Genomic DNA, 17,264 nt, shown 5'->3' with positions numbered 1-17,264 from the left:
AGGAAACTATACATGACGGTGCGTAGAGGCTTTATCAGGTAATTTTAATGGACAAAAGCTTGAAGAAGGAATCCAGAATTTTCGGAAGCGGGAAGTATGTTCCACTTTAATCGGATTTCCCCGAAGACACAAGAAGCGAGAAGTAGAATTAGTTGAGAATCATGTTTTTCAAATCTGAGCCTGATTCACGGATATAATGATCTCAAACACGGTGGCCTCGGTCCTCCGGATACTAGAACTGGAAGTAAGTAACTCGTGATTTTTTACTCCGCCCAATCTCTCATTGCATGCTTGAAAACTTGTCTGTATTTCACATATTTCGTCAAAACTTGTGATATTTAACATTGTTCATAATTTCACTTCAGTGCAAAACTTTAACATGCCTTGGCAGAAAAGGTCCAAACCCCTTGCTTCATAGGCTTTCGAGTCCGAATTATTAAGCACCATCCGAAGTTACATGTACAGATACAAAAAGACTGACAAAAAAGTCCCTACCAGACACAACACAGCGAAAACCTTGGGCTTATTGATTTCAATTACAAACTTGCTTTGACGCTTCACCAAATTGACAAGATGCCATGAGGTCACTAGTCAGCCATCCAACTTGAGATACCTGGAAAGACTGGAAACATGAAGAAAAACAAACATGGAGTGAGTTATCATGGCCATAGGCCAAGTATTATATTAACCAAAATTTTCATGATCCTCGAGGTGGAAAAATAATTGAATGGTCTGAAAGGATAGTTTCATCACCTCGATATTTTCTCGTATAGATTTAGTTCAGCAAGGTATTGCATATTTCCTGGCTCAATTAATATGATATAGTTTATTCGTGACAATATATATCAGGAAAAAGAAAGTATCAAGTCAGAACCTTGAAATGCCTCGGTAGTTCAGTTCATGACGGCAGAAGCCATTTCACACATCTAATTGGTTCATCACACTAGATACTCAATACAGTAGAGTGGAGCGACTACAATTTCTAAGTAAAAACGGAATCAGAAAGAAAGTTGGCATACACAATTCAAGAGAATCATGGCTCAAATAAAGTGGTCACATATAGCAAGTTGAACCTTGAAATGCCTCATGAGTCGTTGAAAGACTCCCAATCACACATCTAATCGATTCATCATTCTTGGACAAAGTTCTAATATTAAGGTGCCTAAAATTTGAATCTTGGCAAATCTCATTGCCTGTCATTCTCTGTAACAATCAACTTTCACATGCCTCAACAGTTCAACCGCTGACGAGGGAACTGCCTCCGCAATTGGAGAACTAAAAGGTGCTCCGTGTAGTGAATTCAAAGAGGTAAAAGAGAAAAGCTCGAGTATCAGCAGAGCCTAACTATCTCGAGGCACAAATTCTGAAAAATTACAGAAGACTGCGAGTATCAAGTCAGAACCTTGAAATGCCTCAGTAGTTCAGTTCATGATGGTAGAAGCCATTTCACACATCTAATTGGTTCATCATACTAGGATGACTCATACACAGTCGAGCAATTAAGATTTCGAAGTTCAACGGAAACAGATGAAAAGTTCATATTTGCAACTCAACAAAATCATAATTCAAGTGAAAGTGGTAGCATATATAGCAAGTCAGAACCTTGAAATGCCTCATGAGTCCGTTCATAATGGAAAGACTCCCTTCACACATCTAATAGATTCATCATCCTTGCACAAACTATAAAGAACAAAGGTGACCAAAATTTGAATTTTGGAAATTCTCTGTAAAACAAACAAGCATACTCCACTCAGATAAGGGCACAAACAACCATAAAACAAACGGCTTGAGTTTCGGCAGAGACTAAATTCTTGAAACAAAAAACAAAGATAAGGGACAACTAACTCGAAGCACAAGTTTTGGAAGATTACAGATAAGACTGCTTTCTGTGTTCAATTGACTGAATCCAAGATGATGAGGATGCACTCAGTTGGCTAATACGGGAAGTTAGTGCAAATCAAAAACTCCACCTCAGAGTTTATTAGTTCAATCGCCATGCCAATTTGGGAAAACTAACAAAGAACGTAATGAACCACTCATGCAAACAAGGGAAAGCAGATACGTCCGTAAGAGATCATTTACGAGAAAATTGTCCAGTTTCATCGCCACGCCAATTTGGGAAAACTAACAAAGAACGTAATGAATCACTCATGCAAACAAGGGAAAGCAAAGAGTCAGATACGTCCGTAAGAGATCATTTACCCTACCAAAACCACAAAAACAAGAGCTCATTATAACTTAAGAAGATGATGAATAAGGACTATACTGAAAACGAGATTGCAAACTATACACCGAATAATAAGGGCACTTTAGATCAAGCTGCCCAGAAATCATAGTTTATGACTAAGTACCGTATTATGGAGAACCCACAAGAACAAGGAAAACTTAAAAGACACTGCCACCATCTAAAACTAAACTAAAATTAGGTTGATTTTCAAAGCATCAATGTGCCAAACCTTCTGGCCCACAATAGCCAACCGGCGCAATGGAAAAATGCTGTACAGAAAACCGTATGACTAATAGCACATAACACGCGCTATTGATCATGGCCTCCTGATAAACAACATAAACCAACAAAGGAGCTACTGCGAAAGTATAAACCAGAATGGTGGAAGGACTAACATGAAGAAACTTCAAGAAGCCCCCAAGGTAATGTTGCACAACAATGACTCGAAACGCTTCCACTGTCACAAGGAAGGCGATCTCAAGGGTTGTGCTTCCCTCTCATTGAACAAACTCATACATGAAAGCCAAGAGATTCAACGTATGGCGCACAAATGTTTAGGGGACACCCCGAAGAAACCAATAAACTAGACACGAAGCAGAAGAGGGTGATGGGTATCGAATAATACAAATGAAACTGATAAAAGCAATAAAATTTCATGAAGAATGAGAACGAAGAGCGAAGTTGGTATCACCGGAAACGGAAGGCAATTCGCCTAAAAGCGAAAGGAGAAGATCGAAGGAAGTGGAAAACCATCGTTCTTCGGCGAGAAAAAACCCTAGTGCGCCGACGGCACTCTCTGTACCCCATTGAAACTTCCATTTTATAAAGAACGAAACATTAATTTACGGCAATAACCAGGGTGGGAAAGACACGGATGATCAACCGCCGTCCATCTACCAAGCTGAAGGGGTCATTCACCGTTCATCTACTCATATTCTCTCCGAGGGCAAAGCCAGAAGGTCACCGCGACGGATTTAAAGAGCTCGAACCCGAACTCGTTTTTGAGGTGTCCCACGACGACTTTGACCGAAGAAGCAGCTCCGTTAAACTTATAGAAAACCGATCCGTTTGAATCTCTATACTTTCTCTTACACTTGTTTTCAGCAAAACCAGACATTGAAGGGTGTTTGTCGCACCACCCAAGTTTCTAAGCAGCTCTTAAACCCTCGTTCCCTAGAGTGAGTTCTCTTACACTTGTTTTTTGAGCAAAACCAGACATTGAAGGGTGTTTGTCGCACCACCCAAGTTTCGAAGCAGCTCTTAAACCCTCGTTCGCTAGAGTGAGTGGTCACTCCGCTTACTTGAAACCACAATTTCTAATTCAGATCCATTTAACTATTCATACCTGATCCAAGATCATTATAGACATAGATATGAATGATCCAGATCTTCTTTTTTCTGGATATGTTTTTGGATTATGATTCTACTCTCACAGTCAGTGGGTTCTTGTGTGTAGATCTGGGATCTGCTTCACATCTGAGATTCAAGGCTGTCAAATATATACTTTAACAACCTTTGTAGGAGACCATGAAAGGCATTTAATTTTAGATTGTCCATACCTACATCCCACCTGTGAACTTTACCCAGGGAAAAGCGGACATGAATGGAGTTTCTTCTTTTTTGAAGAGTGTATCATGAAGAATATATGTATGTTTCTTTTAATAAAATATGAGCTTAATATTCATATAATGTACTCTTGAAACAAACATAGCTCCATAACTTTAAAATGCCTAGATTTCTCTTGGCCAACTCTCTAAAATTACTTAAAGAACATCCATCTAATTAATTTGATATTGTAGAAAGACTTACTAGTTTAAAAAGAGTTAAATATACATTAACTTACAGTTAAACATGCTAATGAAAATTAATCAACTTAAAGTTTGTTTTTGTGGAGGGCATTTTTGTTGCTTTATCTGATCAACTCAAGTTAAGCTGATGTTAACCTTAGCCTTTAGCTGATAACATATTGTCCCCTTAGTGAAAAATTAGATACTGTCCTAATGATCGAATTTTTAATTATTATATTTTTTAAAAAGTTTCTTACTTTTGATTTCGTGAGAAAACTAGTCTAAAGGTGGTAGGTAGTACTTTTTCAATTAAACTGGTGAAAATCCGGTCATCAATTTCATTCTTGTAGGCGCTATTTCTTCAAACTGTAAATAGTAGATGTGCAACACTGTAATTGATGGGTGTACCACTCTCCAACTAAGTCCTAAAACAATTTTAAACTCCGAAAATATGGAGAAAGATGGAGAGACTTCGGCCTCTTTTTGATATTACCCCTTTTAATTAAACATTGCTATAGAGGTTTAAATGAGAAAATATCTACTCTCCATTTATTAAAAAAGAACAAAACAATAGGAATTTATTATTGGATCTGTTCGTTCACTACGTTTTCCCTTGTTCTTGGAGAGAAATTATTCAAGAACCAAACTACGAGGGGGACTTGCATTTAAAACCAATTCCCCCCACCATAGAAAAGAAAAAGCCCCCCATCAAAATGTACTTCCTGTCCACCTCTAAAACACAAGTTGATCACAGCAATGCTGTAAAAATCACGCCATGCACTGAACCAGCAGTCCTGGAGATCGCAAACTGTAAGTAATTTAGACAAATAACTGCTTTTACTTGGCAATATTACTTGATAAATTAAAAGTTAAAACTGTTAACGAGAGAGAGAAAGAGAAAGAGGGTAATTTATGGTGGTAAGTGGTAACGATGGGTAGGCGGCGGTGCAAGGGTAAGCTAACCGCCATGCTTTAACGAAATTCAGTGCAGTGATTCACCAAAATGGGAAAGTAGTATTGGTGCGGCCATGAAAGCTCTCATTGAAGGGGAGCAGTGAGTCGGTGCAGAGGAAGCATTTGGCTCTACTATAACAGCACAAGTGAGGGGACTTTAATGGCACACCTACTACCCCTTCTGGTGCAGAAGACGTCTGCTGTGAGAGACAGATTGGCATCTTATCACAGTTGAAGAAGAGAATTCACCAAGCCACATGATCTTTCTCCCTCTCTCTTAATTTCCCAGTTGGGGCGTCTGTCCCCTATATAGATAAGCGTGGAGTTAAGAACTTCGGAACTTGCATCAGCATAGGAAGGAGAGAGAGAGAGAGAAATGGCGTATGATGTGGTGGGTGTGGCAATATTGCTGGTGTTGTTGCTGCAGTCTGCTTCCAGTTATGAGGGCAGCAGCGTCGCCGTCACCGGCTCCATTTCCTGCCCTGACTGCACAAGCCGCCGCCAACTTGCAGGTCTCTCTCTCTTCTCTCTCTACGTCATTGTGATATTCTCATGGCATTTGACGAGTATTGTTTTAGGTTGAGAGCTGTCGTTCTTGAGACTAATATGATTGGGTTTAGGGGTGAACACCAGCTGAGTCGAGTCGAGTTCAGTCAGCTCAAACTCAGCTCGAAACCATGAGCTTGAGAATAGCTCCATAGAAACAGCTCAAGCTCGACTCAGTAGTTATGTGTTGAGCTCAAGCTTGACTTGATTAAGGCTTGACTCAAGTTTAGTTCATCATGTAATTGAACTCAAAATATTAAAACAAAACTCGATGAATCTGCCAGAGCCAAGCCCATATGTGACTGAAGCTCCAGACAAAGCTTAAAGGGATCGAGCCCGAGTCAAGTTCGAGTACTGGCAAACCATGAGTACCACCACACTGATATTGTTGCTGACCTAACCCACAGGCTTAAGGGTGGTGATAAAATGCGGCCGAGCCAAGCAAGCGATCGGGACGCTAACGGACAACACCGGAGTGTTCAAGGTTAACTTGTCATCGAGCCTACTTCAGGACATGGCTCCTTGCTACGCAATGCTGGTCAGTGGATCCAACAGGCAGTGCAAATTTGAGGAAGACCACAATATAGCAAGGATCGTCGACGGCCGCCTGACCTCGCCGCTGAACTTCTCGCCGTTTTCATGCCCTGCCAAACCTAGCCAAGGGCTCAAACCAGCTGGTGGGCAAGGTGCTGAGCTTGGTGACTCAAAGACAATTGACTTGCCTTTGCCACCGGAGTGGGGCTTGCCTCCCACTAGCTACTACACCTATCCTATAATCCCCATTGGTATCCCTTAGATACATTGATGATTATGGCAGAAATATATGAGTATATATGCCTCAGTATATAGGACTTGCTTTAATGTTTAATGTATGGAGTGATTATATTTGCTTTCTGTATTGTCATGAGCAGGAAGGACAGTTAGTATACATGCTCATGATTCGTGGTGCCACTAATATGAATATTATTCGATACGTTTTATATCTAGTGAAGGTCTACAAATTTTGTGTTCTATGTGTTTTGAGTACCTTTTAACATGCTGCAAATACGCGACTGGGTACTGAAAAATTTTAGGGAAATCATCAATGAGAATGAGATTTTCCGGGAAATTAAGTTCCGTGGTAGAATGTAAAAGTTTAGGTGCACAAAGAGAGAGAGAGAGAGAGAGAGAGAGAGAGAGATACAGAGGGCACGACCAACTAGAGTGAGTTGTGTGCACCCTTCTGGCATGCAAGATATACATGTCAAAGGAGATGTTGGGATGTTTATGGAATTATTTAAAAATAAATATTTTTTTAGTCTCTTAACTTTTTTGTTTACTTTTTTATCCTTACCACAAGTTCTCTTTTCTCTACTAACCAAGTCCAAGTGCATATTAACCAAGGGCATTTTAGTCATTAAGTATGCTGATGCATAATTTTTTTTTGGGCACTAGTATATAAACCAGGCCCGACAACGGACACAACCTTTATCTTGAATTTAATTCGCACTCTCTTGACTCTCAATCCCTCAATCCCAACAGGAGAGCCACGGCTACGGAAATTGAACAAGAAACATGCCCGTTTTTGCCTGACCAGCTATGTTATATGCCCATTAATAAATAAGAGAAAGAGAGAGTACAAAATGTGTATGAATGTGTCATCCCTCATGGAGTGTTTGGTATGGCTGGACATTAACGCCGATATGAAGTACAGTTTTTCTGGATGTTCATCAGAGGTTTGAGCCTCACACCTTTGATAAAAAAAAAAGTCTTGGAAAGTTATTCCAAAAGGTAGCATGTTAAACACAGAGAAGTGGATAACACCGAGAACACAAATCTATCTCAAAGATCAAAACCCATTCATGATTCATGAAATCCTGTATTTTTTTTTAGCAAATGCCCCTTTTAAGTTTGTGACTCTTCCAAAATCCAGATTTGTGTATTTGACTCAATTAAGTCTGACGAATATGGGCCCACTTATTTAGAAAAGATCAGGATTCAGATAGCCGGAATTCCACCCATGAATGTTTGATTTCTCATGAATGTGGAAATTAGATAGCTGTAGATTTTTGTGATAACGATCACTTTTTTTTATTTAAATGTTAAATGCTGAACTTGCCTTTCGAAGTAAATAGTTTGCTTTGAATACTGCCAGCAATTTTTTTTTCAATTACTTGGCGAGGTTTGAGGCTCAAACTTGACAAGCCAAGCTCGAATTAACGAGTTGACTCGAGCTTGATAACTTGGGATTCAACTCCAGTATATTTCTTTTTTATGGGGCACTAAATATATAATTAACAAATATTTAATTGGCCTTGAGCAGCGACCCGAGTCTCTCGTGAAGCTACCCGATATAATTGGACTCAAGTCCAATGAAATCCGACATATAAATTCAAAGTTTATGAGATCAAATCATTGGATAAGACCCACAAGCACATTATCGTGATGCTACGCTGAAAATGAAAAGAAAGATACTTTAACAATTCATTTCCATCACCTCTATGTTCACATTGTTTACCTTTCGTATATTTGGCCCAATCAAGATGGAACAGTGTGTTCTCTATCAAGAATGAAGCGCACCAAACACCAGACATAAGAATAAGAAGGACGACGACAATTAATTATCATCTGTCTTAAGAAGAAGAAACATTCACGTCTCCACAAGCGAAACAGACCGTCCATATCAACTGTTGTACACATATATGTATATATAACTGACAATATATATATATATATATATATATTCGTATGCTCTGTCGTTGTCCCATTATATTCTCTCATTCCTTCATGTTTTATTATAACTTACTCTCACATGACATTACCATTGTCAGTATGAAATGCCACTGGGGAATTAATTTATTTGTACTATAAAGTAATTGGTGCTTGATGTATTTTCCATCCATCCATTCATTTATTTCTTGGTAAGTGATTAGAGGTGGGCATCTGCCCGGGTCGGCCCGCTAAGACCCAGCCCGGGTCGGCCCGTTGGACCTGAAGCCCAGGCCCAGGCCCAGCCCGATAATATTGCAGGGCCGGGCCGGGCCGGACCACCAAAAATCAGGCCCAGCCCGGCCTGTTTGGTGATGACGACGGCATCTGTGTGGGCGCTCGAGGTGGCGACGATCTGCTTCTCCGACAAGGAGTTCAAGAGATGGACGATCTTGGACATGAGGCTGGCCACCTCAAAGTAAGGGTGGGTATCGGGCCAGGCCGGCCAGCCAGGCCCGGACCGGCCCAGGTCTCGTTCCGGGCCCGGCCCAGGTCTCGTTCCGGGCCCGGCCCTACCCATTTAAATTTAAAAAATATTTTTAATTATAAAATAATATTTTTTAATATAAAATAAATTTATTAAGAATAAAAAATATTATTAAAACAAAAAAATTAAAAATATATATATATTTTAAATCTTATCCGGCCTAAACGGGTCGGGCCTGGCCGACCCGGGCCTGGCTGTCGGGCCAGGCCCGGCCCGGGATTTTCCCGGCCCAAACCCGGCGGCGGCTCGGCCTGACGCCCAGCCTTACCTCAAAGGCCAGCACTCCGACGACCGCCTTCTCTCCACCATGCCTCTTCTTCCACGGCGTTCTCAGAGCGCTAGCCGCCTGCGCAGAGGAGAAGGAAGGGAAAAGGGGAGCGGAGAGGAAGAGAAAGACGGAGAGGGGGAGCGGTAGGGAAAGGGGGAGCGGAGAGGAGGAGAAAGAGGAAGAGGGGGAGCGGTAGGGAAAGGGAGAAAGAGGGAGAGGGGGAGCGGTAGGGAAAGGGGGCGGGGAGAGGGGGAGGAGAAAGAGGGATTGGCCGAGAGGGGGAAAGGAAGGAGGGGGAGAGGAGGAGGGAGAGCGGAGAGGGCGACGGGAAGGGAAGGGAGAGGAGGGGGAGCCCGGGAGTCGGGCCGGGCCCGGGCCCAGCCCGGGCCAGGTTTTCCCCAGCCCAGGCCCGGGCCCAACCGGGCCGGCTCGACGGCGGCCCGACGCTCAGCCCTAGTGATCTCAATCTCTGAAATTACATGAAAGGAGCAGACGAAAGGCACTCTTTTGACTTTTATCTAAGCTGCTTCCACAAAGGGTTGAACAAATCTTTGGTGAAGAAGTCTATGTCTACTCCACATCTTGCCAGTTCACTTGTTTTTTTTTCTAACCATATCTGCTGAATTGTCATTTTAGACTTTTCTAAGTTTGTCTTGAGGACCAAGATTCTCATGCATTCAATGGTCACAAACACATCATATGCTGTTGACATTGCTATAAATGACATGATGTTGGATGTTTGATATATATATATATATATATATATATATATATATATATATATATATATATATATATATATATATATATATATATATATATATATATATATATATATATATATATATATATATATATATATATATGCTGAATTGTCCATTTTAGACTTTTCTAAGTTTGTCTTAGATTCTCATGCATTCAATGGTCACAAACACATCATATGCTGTTGACATCCCTATAAATGACATGATGTTGGATGTTTGATATATATATATGTATATATATAAAAGGAGGGAGGAATTGAAATAATGGGTTCCGAACAAAGAAATAAAATAGAAGAACTAATATGGATTCGAAGACTTGGATAATGAATAAAAGCGAGATATTGAAGTAGTTCTGATGATTCAGTAATATCAAATATCATCACTTCTTAACTCAAATTGGGTTCGGAGTTTTTAGTTTAGTTGTATGGATCTTATGACGGAATATGAAATAATAAGTAATGTAACTAATTAATATATAATATAAATATGTAACATTAATAATAACGTTATTTTTATATAAGAATTCATTGGTTTATTTGATTATGTCATTAACCATTTATTCATTTTTTGTTGTGAGGAGCATTTTGACATCCCACAGCTTCGGCAGATCGCTTAGCCCCATTCATCTTCGGTGCAAGAGCGCTCGATCAGTGAGCTATTACGCACTCTTTCAAGGGTGGCTGCTTCTAGGCAAACCTCATGGCATATATATATATATATATATATGGATTTTTTGTTTGATTACCTTAGATATGATATCCAAGGTGATCTGAGATCACTGATGAGGATAGTTGAGGTCTAACAAAGTCCGATTCCATATTGATGTCGCATGTGATATTCGAAGTTGTCAAACAGTATTAAAATTGATATTTTTTGTCATTATGTCCTAAGGGTATTCACTCATGTACCACAATTTGTCATGTCCTTAGTAAAAACAAAATGCATGATTGTCATGTCCAGGGTTTCATAGAATAGTGCATTCTTTAGATTTTTTTTTTTCTTTTTAAATATGTTACCAATGGCTAACTTTAGCTGGCTATGAATATGGGCCTCAGATTTCCCTTTTTTTTTAAAAAAAAAAAGCAGTACTGGGCGACATAAATCTTGGCAAATCTAATGAATGAACTTGTAACTTGCTTTTCCCACTTAATTTAATAATGGTCAAGATGATATATTTAAAACATAATATCGTCCTTGATTCACTTTCTTCATGACATTATATATGAAGTAACAGGTAAGATTCCCAGAAATGCATAATTTTTTTTTTGTTCAAACCAAATGATCATGATTATCTTAAAAAACTACCACGACTTTTAGAACCTAGTAATGACGATAAATTTTTAATATTAAGTACTTGAAAAGGCCAGATCGTGTATCTGTCTTTCATTCACGAATTTGGCTATATGAGGTTCCACACACTAACCTTCATATTACTTCCAATTTTTCTCTTTTTTGTTAAATATCACAGAGTTTTCCTAGCACTTTAATGTGACGAAATGTATTTTTTGGAACTATGATAAGTAGATAGAAAAATTCTTGATTCATGAATAAGTAGCTGTGAGTCGTGCCCTTTAGTACCTCTTTACATATATTGGATGCCTTTTAAAAGTTTTGTGATTTTGTGGGATTTTTCATATTTGAACAACCATTTAAATACGGGATGTCAATATGTCTGATTTGGATCGAATACCCGACCGTATTGTTTCGAAAACAATAGATATGGAAAAACGTTTAATGTCCCATTGAGAAATGGGATTGGATTCAAATTTAAGAACTGACATTTGATCGGATTTGAATATACATAAATATCCAATTGTATTCAAATAGGATTTCTTTTTCAAGTAATATTCTATATCTAATGCTCTTACATTTTGAAAATCAACCAAATTCAGTTCAAAACTTTGGTTTGGATTCAGATCTAAATGTAAAAAATCAGATTCAGATCAGATTGAGATTATGAAATCGGATTTCTGATTTGGATCCAAATATGACTTTTCTTTGTTCATGTTTGAATCGGTATTTGAATATAAATATGTAAATATCTGAAATAGTGCATATGGTTAAGGTATGTTCGATCCATTGACATCCCTAATCTAAACCTTCATATTACATGTACATGCAGTGACACACTGCTAATAAGCAATTTCAATTGTTAGATCAACTCTAAATTAATAAAAAATGCTAATTTTTCTAATGTTTGGTCCTTTGGTTGTTAAATTTTTAAAATGGAAGAAATCACAAGGACAGTTGTCATACTCTTAACGTAATTGACAAGGAATCATGACTTCCCCCTTTTCCTTGCCCTCGAGAGGGGTTTGATAATGGAAACAATAATATATTATTTCATGTATCTGCCCCAATCTTTGCGACAGGTACATACAATGATACGTCATTGTTCCACTACTAAACGACCTCTCAAAGTCTAGGGCTATGTCGGCTTGCGTATAATTAATTAAACTCCACTAATTAGAAGAACTCCCTTATCTTACCACTTGGTAAGAGACAAAAAAAGGGACCTATTGAAATTAATTATATATTTTTTTTATTTAAGAGTGATTTGATGAGAAACATATGTTAAGTTACTTGTTTACTTACTTAAATAATTTTTTTTAATAGTAAAAAAGTGAAGGGCTCTTATAACATCAAATATTAGCAATATAAAATCATTTTTTTACAAAAATGACTTGAACTAAGATATGATTTATATTAAAATTAGTGTTTATAAATACATTAGAAAGTTCATATTTTGTTTAAAACACTTTTTAGCATGAATTTAAGAATTCTGGTTTTTATTCCTTACCCAAGTGGTTTGCTATGAACATTGGGACTAACAGTTTCATTTAACTCTTTCTTTCATGAATCAACTGTTGAGTATTTAATGAGGAGACAGATAAAAAGAGTAACACATGTGAAATAAAAATATTTAAACATACTTCAACATTATCTTAGCGGTTAAATTTCTGCCGTCCCAACAAAACAAACCTGCATGCGAGCTCTGTTGCGAAGAACTTTCGGGACAAATTCATTGAACGCGCATAAGATCAGAAGAAGGAATTGAAATTGAAGTGACAGGTTGAAGAGAGAACAAGGTAAATGGCGCACCTGATTACGATTATAAGTATGTCGGACCATTGCCTTTTTCCGTTTTTCCACGAGTGCGACGAAAGACGGGCAAGTGCTTATAAATTTCTTAAGATAACGAAGGTTTCGATCACCAAGATGCCTTTCATGATCTTCACAAATTCTATCACAAGGTTGGAATTCTTTCTATGTCATTTCTATTGAATGATGCCTTTGAGTGGCAAGCCACTTGGAGTCGTGACCCTTCAAGCTTAGAAATTTTTTTTTTCGAGAGTTCAATATTCCAAATGAGTACATTGACTGGTAGATATCTGTATAAACTTCGCTTTATCATGGAAAAAGGAGCATTTGGTTTAGAGTGCTGTCACAATATGGGCACCAGTTTGTGACTTGGAATATCATTATTTGGTCTCTTCCCAAGCTAAAGTTTGCATGCTAGGTGACAAAGTTGGCATGAATCAATCTGAAGGAAAACTTGATCGTTTGAAAGCTACCATTTTCACAGAGATGCATGTTTTGGAGGATAAATCTAAAAAAATGATGTGAGATGTTTCTGGATTGTTAGGCCTGTCCAGCTCTCACTGAATAACGCATTGTTCCATTGGTGTTTGTGATAAGCACATATTCATGCAAGAAAATTTGGTAGGTAATGCACAGGCTGAGAATCAACTCATGGAGGCTCCGCCGCGGTGCTGAACTCTTGATAATGGCCTAGCCAGGTAATTGCAGATGATCTGCATGGCCATCTCTCTCTCTCTCTCTCTCTACAAAAGCAAAGCAGTTCAGGGAGGAAGAAAGAAATCCTTCTTATAAAGAAATTTGTACAAAATCTATGAAGGGTTCTCCCATTTTCTTTCTCCCTCAAGCCAGATCCTTCTTGTTATCATATCTTCATCTTCAACTGTAGTGAAACGTGGCTGTGACATCAAAACAGGTGCTGCTTGGCCATGGTTTTGAAACTAAACCAAATTCAGAACATGGTTTTAACATCATCTAAGCCGGACTGTCGTTTGACGAGCAACCAATCGAAATAAGAATGACTGGAGTTCAGTTTCTTCTTAAGCTGAGTTTGAAGAAAAAACTGCATGCGAACCCTATTAATAGTTTGAGAGGACGTTTGACAACGGAACAGTTTGTTACTGTTCCACGAACATATTCTAACAAATTAATGAAGCATTCTATTATAGCATTTCATGAATCATGGAACAATAACAAATCATTACAGCAACCAAAGGCCCCTCAAGAATCACTTATCAGAAAATGTCCACAACGGAGCCAAGGCGCATCCCATTGTGCCAATTGCCTTGAATATAAATTGTTTCTCTGGTAAGGATAAACATATTTTTCAGACACCTTTTCTAAAGTAAAAAAAAAAAAAAAGCATATAATACAATGAGGTTCATCATCGCTTCCTGTTCCAATGAAACAAGTCATCGATCGAAAAGAGTAATCAACAAAATGGCACGAGCAGAATTTGAAGGGCATGAAGACCCTGGATCAAATCTCAATCTTGTCATTATGTTACTTTGAGTTGCATGCTTTTAAAAGGAGCGACCCCGCCCATGTGTCATGGTCCTGTTAACTAGGAAATGACTGTGGCAACAATCCAAGACTCCGGTCTAAACGTGGGCCATCAGTGGTCTGTACTTCCACAGCGGATGGCTACTGGACCACACCAAGTCTTCCATTATTTTTCAAAGGTCAGGACTTCAGTCTTCCACCATTTTCCAAGGAATAAAAAAAAAATTAGGGAGCGAATCTAGAGTCATTTGTGCAACAACCTGGCCCACTCCTACTCAGCTTGGCCCCTCGCCCGAACCCAGCCCGTTCCCTTCAGCTTCAGCTTCAATTCTAACTTACAAAGGTTAATATTTTTTACACTATTAAATATGAGGCTAAACTTTTAAGGTATTACGATCCACTAAGGTTAAAGCACATGCATCTATGTAGAACAGTATATTGGACTACAACTCCAAATGTTGAACTGCTTCTGATACCACTATAACAACTTGGTTCACTTCTAGGTTGAGATCTCCCATATGGTGAATCCTAACCCACCCACTTATATCTTTGGTTTCAGCCCAAAAATAATGTTGCAAATCAAGATAATCAATCACTTAACAACTCTTTTTGTAAGTTCTCCAAAATTTTTTACAATATTAAATATAAGACTAAACTTTTGGGGTGTTACAATTCTTCCCTCTCAAGGCACCTACATCTATGCATATAGAACCCAAGGTTTGACTGTTGACCATTGTAACAACATGACACACTTCCTCACCAAGCTAGAGCCTTCAGTGTGGCGGATCCCAACCTGCTTTTAGCCAATCCGGTTCAAATCTAAAAGGCTAGAAACCAAGACAACTAATCACTTAAAAGCCCTCTTTGTAAGTTTCCCAATATTTTTGACAGTCTGATTTGAGAAAATTCATGTGATAATATGCATCTTACTCTAGCTTCTTGTAGTCCACCAACCATGGCATGCACATGCAATCCAATCGGTTGTATAAATTGTAGGGTCCATGGAATATGTCGAGTGAGTTAATACAAAGACTTTAGGGATGAGCCATGAATTGTTTAATGATCAGCTCCATTGATGGTTAACAAAGCTCCGCGTGCAAAATTACGTCCAAATCAACAAATGAAAAATTTTGCTCTCTTTTTCTAGTTTTTTTTTTTTTCATGTGAAATATTTATATAAAACATCAATCAAGTTGATCGAACAGCAAATAAATCTGCCCATATAGTCCTCTCCCACACACATACGCATGAAGTATAAGTATGCAATAATTCAATTATTTGATCACTATATCGTAAAATAGTTTTGCACAAACGAATTACCAAGTAGTTGACATTAAAATTTTTATGGTTTCTTTTTATATTTGTCTATTGATTAGTTAGGTATTCAAGAAAACGCATCAAACATTCGACTACACTGGATGGTAGGTGAATCACAATTCACAATCTAAACTCCATAACATATATTTTTATGATATGGATGGCAGGTGAATCATTCTTGGAAAATGGTCATAAAAATATGGCCCAGCTGACAATTACATTTGTCGGTGGCTATTGCTGTTTAGGCGTCCAGAGCATATATTTTTATGATTTCTTAAGCAAACATATCTCCAGCGGAATGAAATTTAATTCACAAAAGTGGTGTATGATCCATTGAATTTAGCGTCACATTCGGAAAAGCAATTGCAATGGGAGACAAATTAAAGACTTTGAAGCTCTGGGCACACAGAACCAGGTTCTGAGTGAGCTCTTTCCTAGCAATTGAATGGCAAGTTGGTGCTCATGCCGGTTTCCTCACAGGGAGCAGGCTGTCCATATGGACCTTTTTTTTACACGGTTCAAAAAAAAAATTCTCAACAAACACTAAATGACAAAGTCACGAAAACACTCATCATCTTTTTCTCTCAATTATCTATCTATGACGATGGATTTAAAAGTTTCATAGGAATAAACTAGGTAGCTCTGGATAGATAAAGTCATCATTCAATTTTCGATCTCGGATAAAAACCAGCTATATATGTTTATATATAGAAGCTGAAATCTTTAGGTCATTTTGAGCGCTGCTTTAGATGGGAGTAACATACTATCGGATCGGAGGCTAGAGGATTTCTTTGTCCAAACCCCAAATGAAAAAATCCAAAAATTATAATTATATATATATATATATATATATATATATATATATATATATATATATATATATATATATATATATATATATATATATATATATATAACATGAAACCATGAATATATCATACCTCTTAGATAATGCATATATTCATCCATAATAACGTAAAGACCACAGCACAAATCATGTTTGGGCTCAAGACATCCTAATAACCCAAACTGGTTAAGTGCATAGCCCTGTGCACTAAAAGTGTATGCAATGATCAAAATACACTCATTGAAATAAAAAGGAAAAACTTTTAGAAAGATGGCCGTTTTCAGAGGGGCCCACCTAGGCCATGGTCCCACCCCAATTAATTGAAAAAAAAAAAGTTACATTAAAAAAATTAAAAAAATTTTGTTGCGTAATGTATATTTTGGATTCAGATTTAGTTTGGTCCTACCTGAAAAAGTTCGTTGGACCGTTTGGCCCGTCCCTGAAAAAAAATTCTCGCTCTACCCCTAGTTGTTTCTGCTGTTGCAGTTGAAGATGGTCCACCCCGTGTTTTGTTTTGGAAAAGCCTCGAAAGGTTGCTGTATGAAAGACAGGTGTTTGGATTTTTCTCTTTGGAAAACACCTGGTTGCCAAATTTTGTCGAAGTTTATCACAACGGAGCCCCATGAAAGGTCTCTAATTGAGTCAAGGGTCATGATCCGATCAGGTCCTCTCGATCAGTTGTGGTATGAATATATACAAGTGGATATGAAAGACAAA

General features: G+C 38.2%; 1 protein-coding gene, 1 long non-coding RNA gene and 3 other non-coding genes across 5 annotated transcripts; 1 reads left to right on the top strand and 4 right to left on the bottom strand.

The window, feature by feature from the left end:
* Positions 1-288: 288 nt before the first annotated feature.
* On the bottom strand, positions 289-3,020 carry LOC126409725 (uncharacterized). The gene is made up of 2 exons (XR_007572345.1): positions 754-3,020; positions 289-622 (listed from the first exon to the last, which is right to left on the bottom strand). It is a non-coding gene; the product is annotated as an uncharacterized LOC126409725 (long non-coding RNA).
* On the bottom strand, positions 858-953 carry LOC116246528 (small nucleolar RNA Z266). Its single transcript, XR_004170713.1, has one exon. It is a non-coding gene; the product is annotated as a small nucleolar RNA Z266 (small nucleolar RNA).
* Positions 1,386-1,483, bottom strand: LOC116246530 (small nucleolar RNA Z266). Its single transcript, XR_004170715.1, has one exon. It is a non-coding gene; the product is annotated as a small nucleolar RNA Z266 (small nucleolar RNA).
* LOC116246529 (small nucleolar RNA Z266) lies at positions 1,586-1,680 on the bottom strand. Its single transcript, XR_004170714.1, has one exon. It is a non-coding gene; the product is annotated as a small nucleolar RNA Z266 (small nucleolar RNA).
* A 2,141-nt stretch (positions 3,021-5,161) lies between the features above and the next one.
* Positions 5,162-6,470, top strand: LOC116245797 (uncharacterized). The gene is made up of 2 exons (XM_031617352.2): positions 5,162-5,480; positions 5,922-6,470. Exons 1-2 carry the CDS (start codon positions 5,345-5,347, stop codon positions 6,308-6,310), a joined length of 525 nt encoding a protein of 174 aa, XP_031473212.1. The 5' UTR covers positions 5,162-5,344; the 3' UTR covers positions 6,311-6,470.
* Positions 6,471-17,264: the final 10,794 nt, after the last annotated feature.

This window comes from Nymphaea colorata, chromosome 1 (assembly GCF_008831285.2).
Source record: "Nymphaea colorata isolate Beijing-Zhang1983 chromosome 1, ASM883128v2, whole genome shotgun sequence".
Classification (NCBI taxonomy): domain Eukaryota; kingdom Viridiplantae; phylum Streptophyta; class Magnoliopsida; order Nymphaeales; family Nymphaeaceae; genus Nymphaea; species Nymphaea colorata.
This window is presented reverse-complemented; position numbering and strand designations above follow the sequence as displayed.

Coding starts and splice junctions, on each gene's coding strand:
- LOC116245797 (XM_031617352.2), top strand. CDS start 5,345: ATGGCGTATGATGTGGTGGGTGTGGCAATATTGCTGGTGTTGTTGCTG. Junction 5,481..5,921: donor AAGCCGCCGCCAACTTGCAG/GTCTCTCTCTCT, acceptor CCTAACCCACAG/GCTTAAGGGTGGTGATAAAA.